General features: G+C 53.1%; 4 protein-coding genes across 4 annotated transcripts; all 4 read right to left on the bottom strand.

The window, feature by feature from the left end:
• Positions 1–97: 97 nt before the first annotated feature.
• LOC122392956 (glutaredoxin-C6-like) lies at positions 98–2858 on the bottom strand. Its single transcript, XM_043388345.1, has 3 exons — positions 2532–2858; positions 828–951; positions 98–279 (listed from the first exon to the last, which is right to left on the bottom strand). The coding sequence occupies exons 1-3, from the start codon at positions 2754–2756 to the stop codon at positions 98–100; spliced, it is 531 nt and encodes a 176-aa protein (XP_043244280.1). The 5' UTR covers positions 2757–2858.
• Positions 2859–3341: 483 nt separating this feature from the next.
• LOC122392978 lies at positions 3342–6718 on the bottom strand. Its single transcript, XM_043388385.1, has 2 exons — positions 6648–6718; positions 3342–5142 (listed from the first exon to the last, which is right to left on the bottom strand). Exon 2 carries the CDS (start codon positions 5133–5135, stop codon positions 3924–3926), a length of 1212 nt encoding a protein of 403 aa, XP_043244320.1. The 5' UTR covers positions 5136–5142; positions 6648–6718; the 3' UTR covers positions 3342–3923.
• Positions 6719–9579: 2861 nt separating this feature from the next.
• Positions 9580–25370, bottom strand: LOC122392974 (dynein axonemal assembly factor 5-like). The gene is made up of 14 exons (XM_043388379.1): positions 25277–25370; positions 24350–25034; positions 23546–23631; positions 23255–23352; positions 14904–15049; positions 13938–14170; positions 13552–13636; positions 13121–13245; positions 12415–12727; positions 11939–12106; positions 11412–11567; positions 11064–11183; positions 10595–10786; positions 9580–10329 (listed from the first exon to the last, which is right to left on the bottom strand). Exons 2-14 carry the CDS (start codon positions 25008–25010, stop codon positions 10190–10192), a joined length of 2523 nt encoding a protein of 840 aa, XP_043244314.1. The 5' UTR covers positions 25011–25034; positions 25277–25370; the 3' UTR covers positions 9580–10189.
• Positions 16488–20159, bottom strand: LOC122392973 (maltase-glucoamylase, intestinal-like). The gene is made up of 2 exons (XM_043388378.1): positions 19636–20159; positions 16488–19368 (listed from the first exon to the last, which is right to left on the bottom strand). Exons 1-2 carry the CDS (start codon positions 19966–19968, stop codon positions 16828–16830), a joined length of 2874 nt encoding a protein of 957 aa, XP_043244313.1. The 5' UTR covers positions 19969–20159; the 3' UTR covers positions 16488–16827.
• Positions 25371–27050: the final 1680 nt, after the last annotated feature.

The following is a 27050-nucleotide window of genomic DNA, read 5'->3' as shown; positions in this document are numbered from 1 at the left end:
CTGTGAGACTTCGGGGGGGGGGGGGGGGATCACCTTCACAACCACTACAAACACCGTCTCAATCATTAGCCCAGCGACAGACAGGGACAATCGGACATCATATCTCACCGCTCTCCTTCTCCTTGATCATCCAGTTGACGAAGGCCTCGCCGGAGAAGGAGTCCCTGATCTTGGTGAAGAGGCCGACGCGGTGGTCCATGATGAGGTTGGACCGGTCGTGCAGGTCGATGGCCAGACGGGACAGCTCGTCCTTCTCACACTCGACCGGCAGCACGGCCGCTGGCGGCGCACAAACATAATCGTCAGAGGGAAAGGGACAATGGCTTAGCGCCACGTGGACAGAATGACCGCTGGCCACGCACATATAGGGACCATTAAATATCAACACTGTTACAGGGGTGACAGAAATAAAGGGAACAATCAAAAGTCGACAGACTCTGTTTGAGCGACCGACCGATACCGCGGTTCATCATCAGGGGACTTGTGGGGCTAGGGAGGGGACAACAGTTACAACACACATGCAACGGCCGCGATCTGATCCAATAAGCCGGTTTATGATTCATACCTCGGTCGGTAGCCGTTCTGGCATTTTTACGTAAATAATTGGGGGTATACTTCATACGGAGCGGAGGCCACATTCAGCATCGATTGTTACGCCATGACAAAGGAGCGTCGAGACCTCAATCAAAACTTAACAAGCTCAGGGGTTTTGTCTTTCGCAGAAAAGCCGGAAGCCACTGCAGGACTACGAAAACTACCAAGACAATCTATATATGGCCTTGCCAAGACAATAGCTTTCCTCAGTTACCTTCTAGCGCCGTACTTACCAGGTGCCGATGTGGTGACGGCCTCCTCCGGTTTGGGAATTCGCGGCGCGCCGGCATCGCTCGGGTTGAGTTCGGTCTGCTCCAGAAGGGTGACGAGCTGCTCCCACTGACTCGCGTCGTCCACCTGTGTGGGCAAACAGGTGTAGGTGAATGTCACCCGGCACAACGGCGGATTTACTGATAATGGAACCCTCCGGTATTCAGTAGTCTGATCTAGTCATTCAGTAGTCAGGTACAGCATTGGCGATAGGCGATGTGACGATAAAATAATCGAATGATAAAAAAACGATTGGGGATTAGTGAAACTCCAAAACCTGTTTATCCTATTATGCTATTACATAATAGCCTTGCTATTATGTAATTGAATAAAGCAGCATTCGGCAACTTTCGCCGAATAATTCGACTCGACTGCGAGACACGGGAAGCAATCGTGACACTGATCCACGTGATTCCGGCAGCGGGCCTTTGCAAGTCATGTGGCCCAGGACACTTCAACTCGGGTTTCAAACGCACTTGACGCATCTCCCACTTCAAGACACTCGATGTCGCAGCCAGAAATCGATATCTAAGTAAGGGAATCTAGCCCATTTGAAACAGCCTTGGGATCGAACGTCGAGAGTGCAAGTGCGTTCGGGCACGTGAGTAGGTCAGTCACGGCCTTCGGGGTACGCGAACAGGTTAGTCACGGTGACTAGACGAGCGATGAGCGCCGCCCCACCGAAGACCAAAGTGCGCAATCCACGTGCCATGCGCACAGATAATGAACGCACATGATAATGACTCGCAGACGATAGACCAACCGTGAACTGTGAAGACAATCACTAGTACCTGCGCGAATGCGCTAGAAACAAGATAAAGGAAGCATGACAAAACAACTCCGACTTTCCCACTGGGGGAAAATGCCAACCCGACAAACGTGACGTGCACGAATGGGAGGTGCCTTATTAATTGCACATTGCGCAGTAACTACCTTGCAACCGTGTTGGGTTTCTCCAAATGGCGTGTAGAAAGTTCGATGAGTCAAAAACACGGTTCATTGCGATGCCCTCACTTTCATTGGCGGTAATGCCTTCCAGATGTGGTAACGAATGACACCGGCAGTGCAGCGTATATGCATTATGCAACGCAACCAATACAATTTGCATCACAAATGCAAGTTCCCATTTGGAAACGGTAGCCGTATCCATTTGAGCAATTTAAGCTCTATGTTTGGGCAATGTGATACCAAATGAAAGCTAGTTCCCGGCGCCTTGCGGTGACCGCTGCATTTTGCAGCCCGTCCGTTGGGCGTTGACCTCGACCGCTGTCGATATCCGCTGAATGCAATAGGCCGATCACGGCACTAGCCGCTGCCCTCCGTCGGTAGCAGCCAGTCTAATAAGAGGCACACAAGGAAATGGAGCGCAGACGGACTGGGATATGTGGCCGACTGAGGAATAATGTCCCCTGGACATGATAATGTTACGCACACTCACTTTTTCTCGCATGCCACAAAATATCTTACCTTAGAGCAAAAAAGCAAAGAAACAAATAGAACGTACTTATGCATCAGCGAAGCTTAGTTGTCGACAAGCGTAAGGCGCTATCGTGATGCGCCATAACGACATACGTAATGCGCTACTGAATAATGCATTTACAACGCCCGCATACTGAACAAGTAAGCGATTTTCACCCCACACCTGGATCCCGGCCCGGCCAACTCACCAGGTCCTGCAGTTCGCTGTTGCCGCCGATGTGTCTGCTGTTGAAGAAGATCTGCGGCACACTGGTCTTGCCGGTCGTCTCTCGCAGCCAGGGCCGCAGATGGGGAAACCGCTCCAGGTCCACGTCCACGTACTGTAGGCCGCGCTGGGTCAGCGTGGCCTTGGCCGTGCGGCAGTGCGGGCACGCCGGTATAGAGTACACCACCACGGTACCTTTGATCATCATGGCTGCTGCGGCGGCGGCGGAGGCGAGGCGGAACAGCCTGCGGGCGGTCGGCGGCGCTGTGAGTCGGACGGGGACCGAGCGCGGACTGCCCGGCCGGCCCGCCGCCGCCGCCGCCGCCGCCGGGGGCCGTCGTTATCAGGTCGATGGTCGGCGCGGCTCGCTGCGGCCGGTTGTGCGCCGTCATGCCGGGCGGCGCAGCGCTACCGCTGCCGGCAAGACGTGTCGATAAAGTGAGCCAATACCGGAAGGAGAGGTGTTGGACGTCGGGACTCGGGGGAGAAGTTCGTAGCGTAGCCATCAGATAACCGGTTACAGGGGGAGTGGGTCAATTAAATTTCCATAAGCAGAACTGGAGATAACTTAGCATAAGAGACTGAGAAAAGTTAGTTGATGGAAACAAATATTTTATTTGAAGAAAAAAATAGACATTAATGCACCCCAACAGCCATTGCAGGTCAACCTTTTTGTGATGTCTCTTCAGTCTCATCAGAGCCACAGTGAAGACTGAAGAGATCCAGGTTGGCTCCCCAAAGCCACTGTGCATGGACTGCAGATGGCCAGTGTAAAAGACACCAAATCACTCAATAAAGGTTAGCTATTTTATTCTATAGAAAGCAGCCTATGATCACAAGTTTGACGGTCTGGTTCTGGTTCTGCCTTGGCCTAGGCTGACTGGACTCGGCCTGGTATTTGTGCTCCTAAAGCATTACCGGATACACACACACACATACAGCCAATGAACGGGATGAGTTCCAGATACAACGAACCAAAGGAAAAGTTATTGCCGTTCACATAACCAACAAACACTTTTTTCGCCAGTGCGCAGTGTCGAAATGCCAGAGAAAGGACTGACACACATCACTGTCTGGCGCTCGGTCATTGCTCGGACGCCCGCCGGCGGCTAGCCGACAGGGCATTTATAGCACTTATCCAACCGTTACACGCGATATCCCACAAACACTGTCAGCTAAACGATCCTCCCGGTCCATTTAACCATCACTGCATGAGCGAAAGACAACCGCAAGGCAGACCACGACACCAGTCACAGACAACGTTCACAGTGCACATCGCTAGAGTCAAGCACAGCTGGTGTGTGCCATCAAGGCGGTTTCACTAGCACACCGCGGGTGTCCATGGTCAGCTGTGCCGCCCAGCCGCGGAGTAGCGTCACAGAGCGGCCGGCTGCCGCTCGGCCAGCTGCAGCGCACACATAGCAGCCTCCAACTCCAGCTGGGCCAGCCGCCGTCTCCAGCGGCCGTACTCTGAGAGCGGCACGTGCACATCCCCGAGTCGGAGTGCGCGCCGCTCGGCACCACCACCAGTGCTGTCACCTATGTGCGCCTCGGCGAACTGCAGTTGTGCCAGCAGGGCGCGCCGCAGGTGCTGTGCGCCGGCGGCGCCCGGCTCCTGCCCCTGCTCCGGCTCCGGCTCCGGCCGCCGCTGCAGTTCCAGCGCTGACCCCAGAAGCCGCCGCAGATGGTGCAGCAGCAGCGCCATCTGCCGCTCCGTCCTGCTCCAGAGCGCGGCTGTCAGCGCGCCGGCGGCGGCCTCTCGGTTGTCGGCTTCCTCGGCCAGCAGCACCAGGCAGCCAAACAGCGGGTCACCTGGCTCGGCTCGAGTGAGCGCCGCCAGAACAGGTATGAAGGCATCCTGCTCGAGCCGCAGCCTGGCCGCCTGCAAGTGCAGATGGGCCGTCCGCGGCAGGCGGAGGCGCAGGGGCCGGCCCGACAGCGCCCACAGCGCCTGCACGTCGGCCTCCGCGTCCGGACCTGGACCGCTGAACAGGGAGTGTCGCCGCGCCAGCCGCTGGTCGGCGGTCAGCGTCACGCGGCCGGCCGGCAGCTGGTAGAAGCCGGCGGCGCTGGCCGGCCGCGGCTCCTCCGGACCGGAGGCCAGCGTCAGCGTCAGCCGACAGCCCCCGCCGCAGACGGGCGGCTCGTCCAGCACCGCTATGAGGCGCACGGTCGCTCCGGGCGACAGGCGGCCGGCGGCCGGCGCCGGAGCGCTCAGCTCGAACGGCGCGGCCGCCAGGCGAGACTCGTACGCCACGGGCCCGTGCCACCCGCCGCAGGCCAGCAGATGCGGCAGTGCCACCTCTGTGGATGTTTCATTGGTCAAATCTGTGGCAACAAGCCAACGTTCCGAGACGAGCCTCTGCCAGGCGGTGCGGGCCACCAGGCCGGGCAGACGGGAGGCCGGCGCTGGTACAGCAGCCTCCACCGGCTGCAGTAGAGAGCGGACAGCTTCACGGAGCATGGTCCTCCGCTGGGCGACCTGCTGGCGCCGCCTCTTCACCAGCTGCGAGACGGCCTTGATTTTGCTGGCCAGTCCTTCCGAGCCCGATGAATAACATTCTTGTTCTATGCATAGTTCATTCATTTTGGCACTAAACAGAAAAAGAAAGATGATGTTGAGGTGCTGTATAAGCAAGCAGCCCCTGAAAAGTTCTTTTAAAATCATAACTTAATATTGCTGATAACAAATTGTTGTCATCTCTTAATGTGATTGACACTTAATGGGCCTGTTACAGGAAAAATACCACTGATCTGAATTTAATTTTTGCTAGTTTTATTTTTATGCATAACATGATCAGAAAAGAAAAGAAAATTAATATTGACAAAAGGATTTTTAAAAACTTTTTCATATACGAAGAACTATTGTATTGTATTGTATTACATTGTATTGTATTACATTTGTGGGGTTCTCCACAAAAATTGTGACAAGTATTACCCCAAGTACCATTATGTTCCATCTTTGGCAGAGACTAAATAGTGGTGGCCCAGAAGTTTATTACGCATTGACCAATCATATTGCTTAGTTCAACTGCTTGCTAATTGGCTGACCTCAGCCTCTGCAACAGGTGGCTGCATTCTTCTACAAGTGACACATTCCTCAGTTTCCTCTACAAGGCACCATTCTTTTCGGAATGAAGAATGGAATATATTTGCCTAGGGGCTAGGGTTAAGGGTGATTGTTGGGGCATAAAAGCCCCTGATTTGTGCTAGTCAGCTCGAGCTACAAACTACTATTCCAGTTCAAAACTCAATGTTAAAAGTGGTATATTTCTTTTAAAGGGACCCTCCCACCTTAAAAAAAGTTAATGAATTGGCATGAAAGTGATGTCGCTCGGTTCAGAAAGAGCAAAAACGAATATCTACCAAATTTCATCGAAAAATATTCACCGGTTTTCAAGATATTAGACTTTTACTTTTGTTTACTTTTTGGGATCTCCGCTGTTCCTAGCGACTTTATTTGAAAGTGCGGCATTTGTTGCGCGCAAAGCAGCATATACCACCGCGTGCTACAAAACGTTTTAGTCAAACATTTAACGGACGTTTGAAAGCCTGATGACGTCATCAGATTCCCGTAATGGTTAAGAGATAGGGACCACGCTGGTCCCACCCTGCAAGTAAAGGGAAGAAATTTCTTGAACACCATAAAGCTGCGGGGGTTGCGACCAAGATAAATGGTGGTTTCTGAGCCTGGCCGCAAACTTGGCTATCTCAACTCAAAACTAATGTTAAGGTGGGAGGGTCCCTTTAATTGTAATACCTAGTAGTAAACTTATAATAAAAGTACCTAAATCAAATAACAGGGTTGAGTGTATATCATTTCGTAGATAGTTGTTGGGCATCTTTGGACGTTGTCGCATCAATTACTTATAATACATTTCACACAAAACATCTATGAGACACACCCATGCACACAACTGATTCTGGCAAGGTGAGGTTACGTTAAGTAGGTTTGTTTTTGACAGTATGTGGTTTCTAATGATTTTAGAGCCTAGGGTGCAAAAAGAGAATTTCACCCCCTTCCTTTTATGATGGTTATTTTACAACACTTCAGACAAAAAAAAGACATTACAAAACAAATAACACTAACAGCACTTACATTTATAGGGCCCTGACATTTACGTTGACAGCCCTTGGAACATAACTTAGCAATGCTAAAATGCGCGCGCGCGGTAATTTTTCGAAAAGAAAATCGGTAATGGAAGAAAGCTAGTTATGTTCTAACACAGATAACAGTAGTACTGGATTGGAAACAGAATATTGGCAGTTGCAGTAAGAGGCCGAATGTTTTTATGCGACGGCGCCAAAATGGGATTCTCGCGTGCTGCTGGGTGGATAATTTGTGTGTTGTGTATTGCAAGAAATCGTCATTTTTGTGTTTTGTCGTTTACATTTAAAATCGAAGCTACCAATGTTACTTTCATTTGCTTAAAAAATTAAAGTATTTCACTTTTAATTTGATTATTTAGAGTGCACAATGCGTGGTGTTTTCTTTTGAAAACAAAGTGTGGTGCAAAGCCTTACATACGTATAGGTACAGCCCACCGCTTAAGTAATGTAGGGTTTTACCAATCTCAACGGTTGGCTTTGACTGGCGATTGTTTAATGCGGAGTGATCGAAAAGAAGATGTCAATAGCTAAAGTTGCAGCTGCAAGGGTGACGATACATATAAGCTACATTCAAAGTTTCATTGTAGTCTGACTAATCGTTCCTAAGCTTCAGAAGCAGAACATACCCATGACTGAAACCCCACATTACTTCTGCTGTGGACTGTACATCAGCAATGGAGGAGGGGAATGAGCGGTAAAAACCTGCCGTTCTGGCTACAACCCAACGATCCAAGAGGAACAAAAAATTAAAACAGGAGAATCTGTCTCACATGCCACCTATTCGCTTTTCTCACCGAAACATCTCTACGGGCTCAGTGGGTTGGCGCCATGGGTCACCGTGACCGGGCTGAGTGAAATCAGGACTATTCCGCTGCATGTGTGAGCTGCATTTCAGAAAGGAAGATTTCGAAGATGATCGGTCATTTCGCACCGGCATGCAGAGACAGCGCCGTCGGCTCAAGAGCGGCGCAGTCCTGTCAGTATTGACCAGCGTGGATTACGCGATGCCCCCTGTGCACGAGCGGCCAGCGAAACTAGCCATGGCATCCGCACGCCACTCACACCAGAAGCAGGTTATGAAAGACCAGACCGATGCGTTCTTAACGAATGACAATGTCAGCTATCAGGTGGCAACTACAACTGGTCGAGTGTCCGACAGTTCCTGGAGAATGAGGCGGTACTCCGAAGTCGAACTAAGGGCCTCAGATGGTGGTCACTGGTCACGTTTCAGCCCCGCCGACGCCTCCGCCCGAATGGCACCATCAGCATCACAGCAGGAGCGACAGCAGGATGGTGCTCTTGTCATCCAGGAGCCAGTGGCCGCGGTGGCGAAATCCACTGAAATGGAGGACCTGGATGACAGCGCCAAGGCCTCCCTGGGACACAGCTCTGGCGCCTTGGCACGCTCGGCCACCAGGCGTAACAAGTACGGTGCCTCCGCCAGCCTGCTGATCTATCTTGGGGCTACGCCGCTGGAGGTACGACTGGAGAAAGACGAGGAAGACATCGACCTCACCGTGAGGATCTGCCATATTTGGAGGCAACTGCCGAAGATGAAAGCTAACAGGAACCAGCTGCTGGTCTGCGATCAACCAAGAAGTGACGAAGATAGTCCTAAACCGGGATGTCGAACTGACCGGAAGTCGTTTGCAATGATAGCCACGACGTCCTTAGGAGCCTCCTTCCAGAGATGTATGCGACGGTTTTCAATCTATTTGCTGGAAAGTGTGGAAACATGGTAACTGATAAATGAGGCAGACACTCAAGACCGTGCCTGTCCATCGAAAGTCAGGAAGCAGACACCCCAGCGGCAATTCGGTTGCACCCCAGGTGCAACCCGATCGAGGAGCGACAAGAGGCCAAAGCTCAGCAGGGTCAAGAAGATGTAAGGCGGGGAAGTAAGGTCGCTGATGAAATTGGGAGGGCAGGCGAAGCGAAGTGACACTTGAAGGGGTGTTTTGTGACGTTGGTTTGAATTGTGACGTTTGGATGGTTTGTTGTGACAGGACTGGTGTCGATTAGCATGTAAATAAAGAGATCAAACTCCCATGTACAAGTACTTTTTGTGGATGAGAGTGGGAAATCAGTATAATCAAATCAGTGGCATACGTTCCCTCACCACGGCGAGGAAAGTGTAACCAGCAATGTTTAGTAAAATAAATTGCCATTATGCAAAAATGCAGCACTAAACACGAGCACGGCTAGATTGCTTCTTAATGAGTTTCATTCACATAAACCAATTTTTTGTTTGCCTGTGTGAGAAGATATCGAAGTCTGGGCACGAAATATTCGGTTCTGTTTTCGGCCTCTTACTGCAGCCACGGAATCCTGTTTCCAATCCAGTACTACTGTTATCTGTGGTTCTAAGAATACATTAAGAGCAGAAATACGCAAATCATATTCATGTGTTTTCTGATGATGACGAAAGATGACCATTAGAAGCTGCGGATAGTGATTTGTGCGCAAAGCAAACTATAAATAGAATAAAATGTTTTGTCACTACTGCGCTAATATTGCATCGTAATAAAGCTGCCATATTGCTTCTAACTTTTAGGTGGCGACTTAGCAGTAAAGCCGAGTAGTAAAGTAATCTTGGTAAAGCCAAGCAATCTTGACGTATCCTGTCACGAATGTCATTTCTTTATTCCTTTGGTTTTGCCAAATTATGTTCGGGCTTTACCCTCTCACTGGTCTGCCCTAAGAACACACGATTTGCAATACAATACCGCCTAAAGATTCTTGCACTTTGAATTCAAACGTATCCATGCACCTCATTACCATCGTTCCGTCAGCTTGGACAGCGCCACTCTTGGCTTGACTCTTTGCCTCTTCTTTACTATAAGAGAGCAGATGTGCTGATTAATTACGATCCCAGTGTCGTTACTTTCACTTGAAAACACCTTCTCTTTCCAAACATTCGCTCACGAATCAAACATTTAATGATGAATGGCGTATAAATAATACACAATGAAAATATCACTGAACTGTAAAACGTACCTAAACATGCTCGCAGCGTTGCCGGACTCACCAACTGGACATAAAACAGCACCGGCAAAACTGCAGAACACCACACTAGTCCGCGTGACGGGCGAGCACACTGGAAGCGATCTCTGGCCCGTGTCCAGCTCGGCGCACACACGTCACTGACACATGTGACGTCGACGGTCGAGCGTAAGAGCGGAGTGCACGCGGCCTGCAGGCTGCAACGCCGACTGTTCGGCAGTGTTTGTTTATTGCTACTTGTCTGACTAGTGGATATCGCCGGCCGGGCGGAGATACAATGGACGGATGGAAGCTACCGAGCGGCGGCAGCTCAGGCGGAACGGTTGTTTGACGGAATGGACAGCCTCGGCCCGCTGACTATCGGACATTTTTCCGACCGACAGCGACAGTCATCGCCCTGGTGATTTTACTGGGCTCTAATCACCACTCTCTCCCTCAGTCCACTCCAGCCACCGGGTCGGGTCACTGTCCCTCCCCGCCGGCCGCCGGATCGGGTCACTCTCCCCCCGCGCCGGCCGCCGGGCCCGGTCACTGTCCCCCCGCGCCGGCCGGTGTCAGCGCGCGCAGCAGCTGGTCACAGCGCGCCGGACTGCGCTGTTTGTCCCGGTGTACGTTGGTCTGTTCACACACCACCGCCGCGTTCAGACGGCCCACCGACAGCAGCGCCTCTGCCGGACACACGCCGAAACACACCGTCAACAGCGGACAACGAAAGGAAGCGGAAAAGCACAATCGAGAAAACATGGCAGTGACAAACTTCCTGGTAAGATTGCAATGTTGACGCCAGAAGGCACTTCCCAATACACAACACTCAACTCATACTTCACTTTGTTCTGAAACACCAGACTCCTCAAAGCAGCACCCAACCAACTGCGGAGCGAACCCTCCCATAATTTACACCAACATCGCAGGCTGAACCTGCAGCTCACTCACCGTACGCCAGCTGCTGTAGTCTCTCGTCGGCGTCATCCAGGAAGACGAACAGCGTCTGCGCAAAGTGTTCGACGTGCCCGCGCCACTGCTGGCCGCAGTAGTCGGGTCCCAGAGCGGTGACCAGGGCCGGCACCGCGCCGGCCGCGCACAGCCGTACCTCGCCGTCAGTGTCGTCCAGCCGCTTCAGCAGCTCTGGGGACGGCAGGGAGCCAATACAGGGATAAAACATTGTCTGAATGATAGACATTTACATTAAAATTATGACGTAAAATGTACGTCACACAGTAATTCATTCGGGACATTACCAAAGGTTAACGTAAAATTTCTCATAAAGGTAAGTAATCAAGTGGGATAACATCATAAATCTCCGACCGACCTGTATTAACATGATAAGAGCACATGCCAGGACAACGCCGTATATTCCCGGCGTTAACCGGTGTGCTACCGCACCCGTGTGTCACCTACTGACCAGTGGCAGTGTTGTGGAGCAGCTGCACCGGCAGCGACCCGGGCAGGGTTAGTAATAACAGCGAGCGGATAGCACGGGCGCAGAACAGACGGGTCTTGCGGCTCTCGTCCTCCAAAAGACCTGAAATGGACAGAGTGAGTACATTTTAGTCATTCATCGAGTGGCCACTCTGTTTGAGAGTCAGACACTTTAACACGGTGCAATCGGCTTCCAGACATGCACAGCATGGCACGGCTTTGATATTGACAAATACCAGACTCGGCAAACTATCGAACAAATCCCAATATCCCCATGATACATATTCCATCGTCGTCCCTGCCCGGGCCACACTCCGACCACCGTACGCACCAACCACGGCTGTGAGCAGCTTCTCATGGTCGGCCGTCAGCTCCGCGGCGGCCAGCTCTGGTACTTGTAGTTCGGCCAGCAGCAGAGCGAGGGCAGCAGTGCGGATGGCGGCGTCCGACCGGCCCGGGTGCCACACCAGGCTTGGCGCCACGATATCTGGGGACAGCAACGACGATTATAGGTTAAGCTAAGGCCCTTATCGGACTCATTCTTTATTCGTTCCTAATGACCATATTCTATCTTTTATCGAGCCAAACATGCTATGTTCCTAATTTCATAACTTCCTATTCGACAAATGCTCAAACATGTAACCGAGGCTTGAACGAGCAGAAAACAAAGCAGAATCTACAAAAAAAAAAATGAGTACCGTAAACAACGCATCGCACTTATAGAGGTGCTTTCTGTGTAACGTGTAAAAACGTTGTTTTGACACCAGCTTTATAGTTTTATTGGGAGCTAGTTTAATAACAACATATACAACTAGAGGTGCTTTCCTTTCCGCCGAGTCAACAGTACCGCCCGCTCACCGTCAGTGACGCTGTGCAGCAGCGGCCGGATCACGGCCGGCGGACAGACGGTCACCAGCCGACACAGCTGGGAGAAGCAGGCCAGCCGCAGCGGGGCCGGACGGTCCGGGCGGCAGCAGGCGGCCAGCACCGGCAGCGACGGGCGCAGCACAGACTCCGGCGGACTCGCTGGGGAAAACACGACATATGAGACACAGACACGGCAGCGGCTCCGGCGGACTCGCTGGGGAATATAAGAGCGTCAGACGCGTAAGAGCGAGGTTGACGCGTCAGCGTCAACGGCACCCCTCTCATGTCGCTTATTTAGAAAGTTCTTGATGTCAGATAACAAACAACAGTATTGCTACATATAACCTAATACACCAGAAAAACAAGTATGGTCACATATAACCTCCCTCTGTGCGTACTTGCACCACAATGTTGTCAATTACTGCCATTCCTCACCCTCCAACCACCTCACGACACGGCCGACTCACCGGAGCACCGTAGCAGGGCCAGCAGCGTGAGCAGGTCCGAACTGGCTGCCGTCCACAGTTCGGCATCCTCAGCCAGTCTCTGCAGCAGCGGCGGGCCCAGCTCGGAGAGGAGCGCCGCCTCAGAGCGGCCGGCCACCTCGGCCAGACGGGAGAGTAGCGCCGCCGCGGTGTCCGCCGTCTCGCTCTCTGTGTCAGCGTGTCCGGCCACGGTGACCAGGAGGGCGAACAGGGGCGGTACGGCGCCGGTCGGTAGGTCCGGGCCCGAGTCCAGCAGCGCGGCCGTCACGGCCAGCAGACCGCGCTGACGCTCCGGCTGGTGAGGAGACGGACACACAGACAGTCGGTACTCAGTGGAGGCACGGGCAGTATGTGACTATGGAACGGGTCCGACTCCGGCAGGGCGGCCAGCAGGCCCCGCTGACGCTCCGGCTGGTGAGGAGAGTCCGTGTCAGTCACCCAGTGGGAGACTTTCTAGCTGGTATGGCAAGGTACGGACAAGGCACGGTCAGGGCACAGACAGGGCTCTCCCTAAAACAAGATACTGCGCTAACGAGCATTGACGACGAGACTGCACTGTCTCAAGAATGTTGCTCACTGTCCAGCAAGGCTAACCGATAAGGGATGAATATTCTGAGGCTAGCAGCAATCACGGTCTGTTAGTTTTATGCTCACTTTTCGACAGGCCGTCTGTGACCACACCACTCACCTCGTGTGACTGACAGACGTCTCGTGCGCTGACGGTCTCGGCCACCTGTTCGGCCACCAGGTGGCGCTGAGGTCGGCCGCGCAGACAGGCGGCCAGGAGGAGCAGCTGGCGACCCGTGGACGCGCCTGGGGAAGGGGTTGAAAGGGGTTTAGTAGAACAGAGAATTATATTGGAAACCGATCGGGAAACATAACCTACGTCCCGCGATCATGACAACTGACTGGTAGGCTTCGTAACGAAGCGGAGATGCTGTCGGAACGGAAAACGTGATAGCTCATCACATGTAGGCCATCATCGTTTCAACTGTATATCGTTAACACTTAGTGAGCCAGACAACCGGCCTTGCCTGAGGCTGCCTGCTTAGTATATGTTCTGTCTCAGAAGACCACCGCAGCCCCTCGGCAGTACTCTACATTGTCTCGTTCACTCACCCTCGCCGGTGATGGGTTTGAGGACCACCTCAGTGAGCGCCGAGTCCGGGACGAAACAGCCGAGTAGCTCTGCCGTCCTAGTCACCTGTGACAAGGTGCCGTCAGACCGGCTCAAAGTGAAAACTGCCGGGGAATGGGAAGGTCAAATAGTTCGGTAAGGAAGCTTGCATGCGATTCTCCAATATATCGCCGCTCACCCAATCCGAGAATGGCCCATCAAACCATCGTCCCCGTCCACTACTGGAACTTTCCCTCCTGCCGTGTAGCACTAGCCCAGTCTAATGTCTATCACATCTGACTGACCTCTGCCCCTATCCTTACCTCTCTCCCCTCCCTTCTAACACCCATCACACAACATTCTCTCCCCTCCCGTTCCCACCACTCACCCAGTGCACCACCTCCTGTTCATCATCCCCCAGCGCTGCCGTCAGCGGCGGCACCAGCTTCTGCAGGTGCTGGGTGACGGCCGTCTCCTGGTGCAGTACCAGCACGTGTAGCAGCTGGGCCACCTTCAATCGGGTGGGCGCCACCCAGTCGGTGAGGTCGGCCAGCGCGCCCGGCAGCAGGGTGCAGAAACAGCGCTGGGCCAGCAGCCGACAGCCCAGCGGCGGCCGAGAGTCTGTGAGTGGGGGGAGGGGAAACGTCAGGGAGGACGGAGGGATACAGGCGCCGGGCGCTAAACATAGGCAGCGACGGGTATAAGAAAAAAACGAGTAACCATTACTAATCATGTGAAATCGAAAGTAATCATACTGACACTGAGGCGGATAGCCGTTGGTACTACTGACACTGAGCCGGGTAGCCGTCAGAGGGAGGATACTGACACTGAGCCGGGTAGCCGTCAGAGGGAGGATACTGACACTGAGCCGGGTAGCCGTTAGAGGGAGGATACTGACACTGAGCCGGGTATCCGTCAGAGGGAGGATACTGACACTGAGACGGGTAGCCGTCAGAGGGAGGATACTGACACTGAGCCGGGTAGCCGTCAGAGGGAGGATACTGACACTGAGCCGGGTAGCCGTCAGAGGGAGGATACTGACACTGAGCCGGGTAGCGGTCGGGATACTGACACTGAGACGGGTAGCCGTCAGAGGGAGGATACTGACACTGAGCCGGGTAGCCGTCAGAGGGAGGATACTGACACTGAGCCGGGTAGCCGTCAGAGGGAGGATACTGACACTGAGACGGGTAGCCGTCAGAGGGAGGATACTGACACTGAGCCGGGTATCCGTCAGAGGGAGGATACTGACACTGAGCCGGGTATCCGTCGGGATACTGACACTGAGCCGGGTAGCCGTCAGAGGGAGGATACTGACACTGAGACGGGTATCCGTCGAGGGGAGGATACTTACACTGAGCCGGGTAGCCGTCGGGGGGCGGCGCCGGGTAGTTGATGAGCTGCCGGTTCTCCTCCTCGTTCTCGGCGAGGTACTGCCGGCCGGCCTCCTCCCACAGCTGTTCGGCTCGCTCACTGACGGAGGCGGCGCCGTCCCGCAGGCTGGAACAGTAAGCGGGTGTGTGTGGGCGACCGATAACACACGGAGTGCATGCGAGGGGAGGGAGTGGTGAGCGTAATGGGGAGACGGCGGTGCAGCTGAGGAAGCCAGTCTTGGGCACCTGGTGAACACGTTGATAGCATAAGTCGTGCAGCTTATACGGAATAAACTGCCATTGCTAAGGTCAGGTAAAGGTTCGTAAATGTACTAACATCTTTTGGTATGCAGTCGTCCCACACACAAGCTCAGAGCCCTACAACACATTACCAAGCACGATCGCTAACCTCAGGAATGAAGAGAAAAATGGTGATACAATAATACTGATCCGTCTCTTTGGCCTCGCCCTATATCCTTACGAAGTGACATTAAAAACGACTTTAATTAGTACCCATTCATAACCCCAAATGGTACCAGACAATGGCCCCGCCCTCTCTGCTCATCAATTCAGCGATCTGTCGGCAGGCCGAGTTTTTGTGCTAGCAAACCACCGATCTTCGAAAGCTTTCTTTCAACCTTCAAAACTTTCAGACCGCGCTCTTCAAACTTCGGGCAAACGTCAATAACGTCAACAAGTGTTCTATTCTACTTGCCATAGGTACTGGGCCATTGTCGACGTTGATCGACGCAGGCCGTCAACATTGACAAATACGTGGGATCAATTGATGCATAGATGGTTTGTCAAGATGCTTCAGACTTGCCGTACCACCCTATTGGAGTAGAGAACGCCTTTTGGGAACGTATTTGCACTCTGGCCCAAAAGACGCACATGACGTAAAACAAGCCTTTGCAAAGGTAGACCTGAAGTTTGCGTTCCGCGCCTAGGCGACCGGAATAAAGGCACACCAACATCGAGTCACATATTTCCATGCACCATGATGAAATTCGTACGATCTTGAAGCTGTTCATTATGATCATTGTGACCCATGGCCCATGCCTTATCCATCACCGAGAGCATCGGCAGTCGCGAGGTCTAGAGCGGCAATGGTATCGCAGAAACTGATCAAATTCACAGCCGATAGGGAAAATATCTATACGATAATGGAATGGGAGACACCTGTCATTTTATGATGAATGGGTGCAATATCATTCGAGGGATTCGGGGAAACAATTTGCTGCGGAGAACCATCGGCTGCTCCATCGAATCAATATCAAGCGTGGCATATTTCCATTTAACCCCTTGGAACATTTCGTCTAAAACTAAGGAATAAAAAGTAACACACTGAAAGAAGGATGCAGATCACTTTAACTTTCTGCCAGATTCATTTCTCTCTTTTTACTCGTCGCTCAACAACGAAAAGGGCGACGAGGTCCGAAGAACAGTACCTGGCACTGTGAGTGAACGTGTCCCGGGGACAACCTGATCAATTTCTGTGACAAGCAAGCAGGTGCACCGTCAGAATAAAAGCAAGACGACTGGAATATGAGAAAGACAATGGGTACCGTTTGCAATACGTTTATTGAGAAACCCTTGTTCTAGTTTCGCCAGTAGCAATCTCGCTATACGGGACAGTTATATGACAGAGGCAGAGCAATCAGCATGGATAACGTTTCTCGTAAAACACCAGGGAAAAAGCATAGCAACGTTCCATACCTGTGCGTAAACGGACAGAACAACGTCTTATCTCTTGCGGCGAGTAGTGATACAATACATTTTCGCTCGCATTCCGCATGACGAGCTGATGCATGTAATTATGTTCGGTCACCGGTTAGTCAATTGTTACTGATGCCAGACCCACAAAATTAACATTTAAGTTTCACAGCTTCAATCAGCCCAATTGGATTACGGCACGGACTCCTTGCCCGGATACAGCTGTACCACATGGTCTTTGCCCATGTGCAGTTGCACAGTGACAGTGAGCACCCCGCTCTCATAGCGAATCTGTGCCGCGGGCACGGTCGTACCGTCGGCAGTCACCGAGGCCGGCTTCGGCACGCCATGGAACATGATCCGCTGCAGCAGCGGCGTCTCCATCCACTGCGTCTGCGCGCTGTCCACCAGCGTCTTCAGCACGCCGCCGGAGAAGTGGAAGAAGCAGTGGTAGAAGTGGCCGCTGTCCAGGGAGTCGCTCGACTCGCCATCGTCCCAGTAGAGCTCTCCGCGCGCGCGCCGGCCGAACACGCCCAGCCAGAAGGCGCCGCGGCGACTCTCCGCAGTGGTGGAGGCGTTTGGCTGCATCGGCAGCGCGGCGCCGCCTCGAGCGAACACCGGGATCATCTGCGAGAGCGGCACATAGTAGGTCACTGCAGTCGTGACGTTAGACGAGTGTGCCAAGGAGCCGTTCCGCAGGTCAAACCAGTCTCCGGGAGGGAAGGTGACCTGGACTCGCGTCTGGCTCTGCTCCGAGAGAATCGGAGCCACCATCACACCACTGCCCCAGAGGAACTGAGTGTCCACTCCGCGCAGCTCCGGATGAGTTGGAAACTCGAAGGCCAGAGGTCGGACCACTGTGGCGCCGAACGCAGCGGCGTGGTACATCAGGGTGTACAGGTACGGCAGAAGGCGGTACCGCAGACCGAGGGCGTCACGAGAGGCAGCTGCTACTGACGGCCAGGCGGCCGGGTCCTGTTCGATCCCGTCGTCAGTGTTGTGGTTGCGACAGAACGGGTAGAACGCTCCCAGCTGCATCCAGCGGAGGCACAGGTTCTCAGTGGTGTTGCCGTTGAAGCCGCAGATATCCGCACCGACGTGTGGGATGCCGAACATGCCGAACTCGAACATGCGCACCACGGAGCGGTGCATGTCGTTCCAGCGCGCCGTGTTGTCGCCGAACCAGTGCGACGCCCACCGTCCGGCGCCCGGGAAGGTGGACCGGCCGACGAGCAGACCGCGGCGGCCACCCAGCACGACGTCCATCGCCCGGCGCGTGGCGTGCGTCTCCGACCAGCCGTACAGGTTGTGCGTGTCGTAGTGGAGCAGCTCCTGACGATCCTGCGGTGGCTGGTTGGCAAGGGAATGCTTCCTCCAGGCGCGGTGTCCTCGGTGCCTTCTTTCACTAGATCCTGGGTGACGGTATGCAGGTCTAGTAAACGGAGCAGGAAAGACATCGTTGATGTGCTTAGTTGACATGCAGATAGTTTTATCCGACAGGCGCTTGCTTTCGTTGTCAGGATCTCTCACATACATAGTGGGATAAGGCGGGCTATCGATATTATTCTGCGGACATTTTAGACTCCACGGTGGAAGGTTGTTAGGCCAGTTGAAGGGTTTATCCATATTCGTGCCAAAGTTCGACGGTTCATTCATGTCGATCCAGAAGCCGTCGGGTCCACCGGCCATCTCTGAAAACCGCCGCATCTCATCCGTCCACCAGCTGACCGTCGCGCTCTGGAAAAAGTCCGGGAACAGGGTCTTGTTCTGCGGCCACACGTAGCCGACCACATAGTCGCGGCAGCCGACACACTGGTCTGGTGGCACCAGACTACTGTTGCACCACCGCACGAACACGTCCGCCGCCACGCCGCGGTCCACGGGCGGGTAGCTGCCAAAGTCAATGGCCAGCGCGGGGTCGTAGATCAGCGCCAGGTGGACACCCTCACCCCGCAGCTCCCCGACCAGCTTCGCCAGGTCCCCGAACTGCTTAGGCTGCACGGTGAAGTCGCGCCGGGTGTCCATATAGTCGATGTCCGAGTACTGGACGTCCTGGGGTATACCAGCGGCGCGGTTCCGCGCGTGGATCCGCCGGATGTCGTCGGTACCGCGGTAGCCGAACCGAGACAGCTGGAAGCCGAGCGCCCAGTACGAGGGCAGCGCCGGCCGGCCGATGGTCAGGTGATACTGACGCAGCACCTCCAGCGGCGAGCGGCCGAAGAACAGACACATGTCGAGGATACCGCCGACGGTTCGGAACGTCACCGCAGCCGTGCCGTTCAGACGAAACACCTTGTACTCCATGGCGTTACTGCTGAGGAATAACACCCCAAAACTGCGCCCCGAGTCGTCCTCGATGGCAGCGAAGAACGGATGCGCGCCGTACAGGTTTTCGCGGGCACTCTCTGGCGGGTGGTCTCGAGCGAAGATGGGCCACGTGATCGCGGCATCTAGATCGTGCCGGAAACTGTCGTGGTTGTTCTCTCCCATGCCGTATACATCCTGAGCAGCGAGCTGCAGAGTCACCTCGATAAACTGATCGCTGTACGTCAGCTGGGGTAGCACTCGCAGCGCGTGCCGGCCGGCGTGAGAGACGCCTACTGAGAACGGCTCCGGGGAGCGCCGGCCGGGCAGGTGGATCCCATACTCCGTTCGTCGGGGAGCCCGCACGCCAGGTGAGGGCAGGTCCAGAGCCAGCGGTACTTCGTACCGCGGCCGCGCCGAGTCGCGGAACTGCAACAGGACGACTCGGTGAAAAACGGATTTCGATATAAGTCCTAAAAGCATTGACATAAGTTTTAATAAGAGGTCAAGTAGGAGCTCGAAAGTAGAAATGCAGCGATTTTGATATCCACTTGCCATCTGAGCTTAGTGAATTGAAGAGAAAAATATTCACATTCTCATTCTGCAATGGTTTTCTCTCATTTCAATGCAATGAAAATGTTTAGTGCAAACTCATAAGTACAACATGCAACTCATGACATGACCTATCCAACTCACCGTGAGTCTCATCCTCTGTCGATCGTATCTCGTGACGGTCAGTGCGAGCTCCTGAACATCACCACCGAACAGTGTGGCATCGGTGAGTTTGGTGAGCCTCAGGTGGCGGGTAGACCCTCTGTTGCCCGCCGTCTTCTGGACGCGGTAGCCGACCCGGTCCGTCAGTCGGCAGCTGGTCCCGGTCCACACGCAGGCGGTGTAGCGGGCGCACACGGCCGGGGACGCCGAGCCGGGGCCGTCCGGCAGCGGACACTCGAGCGGTGTCGGGCCGGCCGCTGCCGCCGCTATCCCGACCAGAAGCGCCGTCAGCCAGCGAGGCCAGAACAGCGTCATACCGGCGGCGGGCGGATCTCTCACTCCCAGCGGACGCCGAGCACGACCGCACCTACACAGCCCGACTACCGACACCGAGCCGCGGCCGGCGGCTGACTGCGCCACAGCGCGGCGCCGCCCGCAGACCGGCAGGATTGGCTGGCACGAGGCCCGATAGAGCACCGGACGGTCGGCGTCCGGCCGGCCGGCCGGGGCCAGAAAAACGGCGCAGCGCCGGTCGCGACAGACCCGTGACTGTCCCCCGCTACCGCCCCGTGACCGGATCATGGCAGTCTGAGTCAGCGTCTGGAGCGGGGGGTCCCAACACACCGGGACGTGCCGTGGAGCCCGTTCGCAGGGTGGGAAAGACACTGCCACTATCACAATGGTAAGGCTTAAGGGACTCGGGTGCCAAAACGATGATGAGGCAAAACCATGTTTACAGCTTGTGGATGAATCAAAACAGATAGGTATACGCTGGCAGGGTCTTAAATAAACAAAGGCTAGGAGCAAACTGACGGGGAGGGCAGAGATCAAGGCACACTGCCAAACAAAAACAAGGCTCGGGAGAGCCAAACTTATGCCTTGATAAATAAATGATTAACAGACACCAGCGGGTCCTCAAAGCGTCAAACGTAACGCCTTTATCCGGCATACATGACGCCGCCCATTGCAAAACATTATGCCGCTCTATGCAGACCCCTTGGCAGATGCTCGCTCCGGACTCAACTGCCGATTACGTGACTCGTGAGTAACAAGTAAGTAAAATGTCCGTACCGCGTCAATGTCTAGAACCCAAATTTAGATGTTTGATAAATACTTAGCCTAGTCAGCAATTCTTAGCTCAAATTATTGACATCAACCCGCAAGCAGAGGAACACGAGAGGCTGCGGTGAACTGTATTATTCAAATGCAACAGAAAGCTTTAAAACAGTTCCATTTTACTCCGGATGTGTATTTCACATACACGACTCAACAAAACACATTATAGGAGAGGTTTATGACTCTTGTTTACGATTCTTAAACTGCGTCAGCACGCATAAGAAGAAGTGCTCGGGGTCCTCGAGCCCGGCGACACGACTGATCAGCCACCCTCAGCCGTCCAGCTGGCGAGTGGCGTTACGGAGCTCCGGCAGGGAGCCGGGCGGGTCGAGCAGGCCCTGCTCCGTCACGTAGAACTGCACCAGCACGATGACGTAGGTGAGGATGGTGGAGGTGATGGAGAGCACGGTGGACAGCTCCAGCCGGTAGAAGCTCAGGTGGGCCGTCTTGTCCAGGTCGCGGCGCACGGTGCCGGAGAACTGGGCCACCTCGTGCACCACGTCCGGCTCGCGCGAGTCCAGCTCCAGCAGCAGGTCGCGGGTGACAGAGGTGCGGTCCAGCAGGCGCTGTCCCACCAGACAGGGCGGCAGCAGGGTCATCAGCGTCGTCACGAGCATGACACTGACGACCGGCAGCTGCTTCATCAGCTCGCCGTCGTTGAGGCAGGCCATCAGGAAGAGGTAGAACATGATCTGGCAGACGGTCCCGGTGAACATGGACAGCGACAGCTCGGCGTTCATGGCGCCCACACCGTCGGCGAAGCAGCGACTCAGCCGACGGTAGTACAGGCGCAGGTGTCGTAGCGCGATCCCGTCCACCAGGCGCTCGCCGTTAGCCATGGACTTCAGTTCAGCGTTGACCATGCGGTATCCACCGGACAACAGGCATCCCAGCAGTGTCAGCTTGATCGGAATCACAAAGAAAGTGATGAAAAACATCACTACTGCGAAAATCACCGGCAGCTTGTAGAGACATCTATTCGTGGAGAACGAACACGCTTGAAAAAGACTCATCTGCGCACCGAACGCCATCAAGGAGAGGATAGCCAGCATCAGGACGGCGGCGGCCAGCGCGGTCTCCTGGTACCGCACGCGGCGCGCGCTGGTGCCGTGACTGGGGAACACGGCCGCGTCAGCCAGCAGTCGGCGCGCCTCCTGCAGCACGGCCCAGAGCCGGCGTCGGCTGCAGCACAGCGTAGCCGTCAGACTGAGCCACATCAGGGCGTGCGGCGCACCGAACAGAGACGTCTCGAACGCCACAGCGAATGGCCGCCTGCCCTTCTGGCGCAGTGCGAACCCGTGCAACACCTTCTCCAGCACGGACAGGGCCGCAGTGGCCGTCAGCACCAGGTAGAGGACGAGCGAGTAGATCAGCCACGGCCAGCCGGGCGGAGACGCGTGCCCGCTGAGCTGCAGCAGCCGCGTCAGCAGCGACAGACGCCCGGAGCCGAGCTCGGTGCCGGACGGAGCACCGTCGCTGGCCGAGCGGACACGGCGCACGGTGACCCGCGACATCGTGACGGACGGACGGACGGACGAGATAACGGAACAGATGTGTGTTCAGAGCCTGTGTGTCAGAGTGGACGGAGACCGAGCCTGGGCACGTCCTGGTGCCCGGTGCTGCGTCGGCCGACTCCAACGGCACATTCCCGAACCCCGCACCACCGGGCCGGCGGCGATACAAGACAATGAGGCTGGTCCACACACTGTTTGCTTCATCGATGGTTTTGGCCAGCGACGGGCGACCAATGAAAAGCGCGATCAGATACCGCTGTCACGGGCGGTGCTCCGCATAGCGCAGCCTTTTGGAGCCTATATTTGCCGTGGGTAAAGCTAACACCTAGCTAAGGCACACCCTGCGATGACTACTGTTTGACGTCAAGCATTAAAACACCTAGCTAAAAAAAAAAAAACTACGAATGGTGTAGCTTGCTTTGTTCATTTGCATTCATTTTTATGTAGGTTCTTACATTTATTGATATTTTATTCAAAGCAAGTTTGATTTGAAAATGATCGATATCTATTATTTAGTCATTCAAATGGTGCAAAATCTCTTCGATGATAATATTACTATTACAATAGCCAGTCATCATAACTATTTATCTATTTATTATTTGTTCATGACGCAGTTCTTTATCGCAGGTCATTTTAGGTCGGTAAAATGAAAAAAGATCGAGGACTGAGTATATAAGTAGCTTAGAATAGAACTACCGCTATAGCAACATGTAGATGCGATATTTGACAGCCATTTCGAGCTTATTTTTATCCAAAAGATAAAGTTGCGAAGGGGCTAATATTCACGTTTCGCGACAAAATCAGACAGAACTGTTAACCAGCCTATACACGAATACCTACACTAAATTAATGGCATCTTTTGATTAAATCAAGAGCCGTAAAAGTATACTTCATCCTGCTTGCTCCATAACTACAAAACTGGTTGCAAAGCCCAGAAGTCATGTCAGGACGAGTAAACAACGATGACTGACCTGGTCAGCAGAAGTGGCAGGATTTTGGCGAAGAACGAGTACCGATCGGGCAGTTCAACGAGCCAGCGGCCGGCCACCTCGGTCACCGCAAGTCGCACCTGTCACACACAGAAATGACGTCAACACTCGTACCTGTCATACAGACAGAATAATACACAGTCAGTCATTGCTCGCACAGATAACAGACGCCGTCAGTTGCATCAGCCATACACACTTATTGGTCTAAGGATTCAGTCTCTGATATTGATTAAACTGAGATAAATGTCTCCCGGTTACTGCACCATGACTGACCTGCGGCACCTGGTCGAACATCCGCTGGGCCATGTGAGAGACGGCATCACGAACGGTCGAGTTGTCACCAAACTGCACCACGTCACCTGCACGAGCGGGAAGGGCAGCACAATGCGTGACGTGATACCATCGCTAAATTGCATAACTCGTAAAACATTTTCAGCGAGCAAGTTAAAAAGTTAGGCATCTAGGCGATCCCTTCTCGCAAATTCGGAGGATAAAATTCATGAACGTCATGTCATAATTTGTGTAGATACACGCAGTGTCCCAAAATCTGCCAGTTTAGGTGGGAAATGACATCCAAATCAAAATAATTTTCCACTCTCACCTCCAACTTTCCAGAGCAATTTTTCACTCCTTATTTTACCAATAAAGAGCATTTGCGGGTACCTTTTACCTCCCTCCATTTTCGATTCAATTATCTTGTAATGCAGCTCCCACATCTTTTAGCATTCACAAATACATTGTTGATCCCTGTTTTCCGCTCTTCCTTATGCCTTTCTGACTGGCATTTTTCCACTCTCAGCCCCCGTTCTAGTGACGAATATTCCCCTCCGACACCCAAGCCGAAATATAATTTTGGGACGCTGGATACACGAGTTATTTATGCATAAGTTATGAAGCCAGCGTTACCGAGCCAACTGAGATGTTTAACGTCCAACAGCGACAAAGCTGAGACAGTGCAAGATCAGCACGCAGTGACAGGTCTCTCCCGCCTGTTCCGATATTCGCCGCGGCCCCTCTCGCCATGTTCCGATACCGCCTCCCTACCACCCACTCCCGCTTCCCGCCACGCCTACGCACCGAGTGCTCGCACGCAGGGCTCGCGGACGCGCCACCGCTGGTGCGCCAGATTACGCAGCAGCGGCGGCACCAGGGAGGCGCTCTGCAGGTGAAAGTGGCGCGGCAGACTGCGCGCCAGCCGGCCGGTGGCCTGGCACGCGGCCGTCTTGAGGTCGGGGCTGGGGTCGGCCAGCGCCGCGGCCAATATAGCCACCAGGTGGTCCAGGTAGGGCGCCAGCTGCGCGCCGTCCGAGTCCACCAGCTGCCCGGCGAGCCGCACCAGCTGCAGACGCACCTCCTCCGACGGCTCAGCCGGCTGCGGCTGCGGCGCTGCCAGTCTCTGCCGGAGCGCGGCCACCAGCGGCGGCCACAGCGGGCGCCGGTCGGTCAGCCGCGCCAGCCAGGCCGACAGCACGGACACTGCCAGCTCCCTGCACCGCTCCGACGGGTCCGACAGACACTGAACCACCTCAGTGATGGGCAGGGCAGGCTCTGGGGCCGGGCTGTCACTGGGAGCATTACCAGCCTCAGTGGGTACGGGTGCAGCCTCCACCACCTTCAGCAGAGCTTCCAGTGTCCGACGGCGAGCCAGCTTGTCGCTCGGCTTGCCATCAATTAGCAAAAGCTGAGACCTGAGCTTCTCAGAAAGTTCATCGAGAGTCTCTGCCTTGGTCTCTGCCATCACTCAGGCTTGCAATCCTGATTCCTGCAACAGATCGCCAACTGACATCAAAGTCCCCTCCCAAAACTCATGATATCTATCCTGCTGAGAAGCAGGAAATACTTATAGTTTGGCATGAAATTAATAAACAACGCAAATCAAATGCTATTGTCACGGAAATACTTTTAAATGAAGGGAAGATTGGTGGGTATGCAAAATTTAAATACTTGTTTCCTTTTTCTATGCCTAGCAAAATCAATTTTTATTGAAAATATCATCATAATTACCTCGGTAAAATGAAAAGATGAAAGTGAAACGTCAAGCACTTGCTGACAAAATAAAACAGCAGTCTGAGTCACAGCAAAAAACACACTTTACTGCCCCGTAGTAAAAATCGTAAAACGCAAGACCCTACCTAACGTAAAAAGCATAAAATAATCACGTGTTGTGCCCGCACTTGTGCTTCATGAGTAGTAACCATGGCAACCACTACAACAATGAATGAAAAATAATGACTCTCTTTTTAAAATATATTACTTTTAATTTCAATATAACTCGGCTTTATCGGACAGTTTCGTGGTCTTTATTGCCACTGCTTCAGCGAAATGCATTGTCACATTTGTCACATTTTCACAAAATTTCAAAATTGGCGATGGGAAGTACACATGCGCTATAAAAATCGCTACCTCTTGTAGGTGATCCAAAGACACAATAACAAAGACACAATTATAAGACAATACCAGAGACACAATCAGGATTATATATATACAAAAGCGTGCCTTGTTATTCGCAGCTACGTATAGCAGACGTACAACTACCGGTATATGTCAAGTTTAGGTCCTAACTACAATTGTGACGCTGTTGGTACGAATATGAAACAGCAAAAATTTTAGGTTTTAGGTTAGGTTAGGTTGTAGGTTTGTAGGTTTTAGGTTGTAGGTAGGTAGGTTTGTAGGTTAGGTTAGGTTAGGGTAGGTTTGTAGGTTGTAGGTTGGTAGGCTATAGGTAAGTAGGTAAGGTTAGGTCAGGTTTGGTTATGTTTTTTTCTTTTATTTGCGAGACATATGAGTATCATTTTTGGATTCAGGATGTCAAATATTGTTATAATATGAAAAATTTATCAATGAAATCTGCTTAGGACTTAAACTTGACATTTACCCAACTACCTTCACACCATTGGCTCCGCCACGGTTTTGGGATTGGGGGGGTCCGACCAAAAACACAAAACCTCGCTGGCGGATCCAAGGTGGGCATTTTGGGCGAATTCACCCCCACCCCTACCCCTCACCCCCACCCCCACCCCACCCCCTGCAGCTCCCGAAATCGATGAAAAATTGCCGTTTTTTCTAGAGTTCAAAGGAAACTTAACAATTCTATCGGGAGGATTTGGTCGGAAACACGGAGGTCCCCAAGTGTTTTCGTTTTAATTATATGAATCCAATTAGTATCACAACATGCTATAATCCAACTATCTAACATTCCCTGCCAGTAAAATGCAACAGCTTACCATTTAAAGCTGGCAAAATTGACCCCAAAACACCACATACCTCACCCCTCGCAACCGACGCTGACGCCATGCTGGTTACGGCGGATGAACACAATTTATAAACAATCAAGGCTGCAAAAATATCAGATGCGTTTCGCGTGCACAATTTTTTATCGCAGCCAGAAATGACAAACAATACCAAGGTTCTCAAATTGTTATGTCTAAAGCGCGGACAACTTTAAATTTGAGAAAAGCGATTATTACTCGATGAAATTCAAAGAGGTGTCCTAACCTAACCTAACCTAACCTAACCTAACCTAACCTAACCTACTGATTTTTGCCTACCGAGCTTAGAAACCTAACCTAACCTACTGATTTTGCCTACCAGGCATAAAGAAACCTAACCTAACCTAACCTAACCTAACCTACTGATTCTTGCCTACCGGGAATCCTAACCTAACCTAACCTAACCTAACCTAACCTAACCTAACCTAACCTAGCCTAACCTACTGATTTTTGCCTACCAGGCATTAAGAAACCTAACCTAACCTAACCTAACCTAACCTACTGATTCT

This window comes from Amphibalanus amphitrite, unplaced genomic scaffold, assembly GCF_019059575.1.
Source record: "Amphibalanus amphitrite isolate SeventyFive unplaced genomic scaffold, NRLGWU_Aamphi_draft 000509F_arrow, whole genome shotgun sequence".
Classification (NCBI taxonomy): Eukaryota; Metazoa; Arthropoda; class Thecostraca; order Balanomorpha; family Balanidae; genus Amphibalanus; species Amphibalanus amphitrite.
Note: the sequence above shows the minus strand (reverse complement) of the source record. Positions and strands in the feature narration are given on the sequence as shown.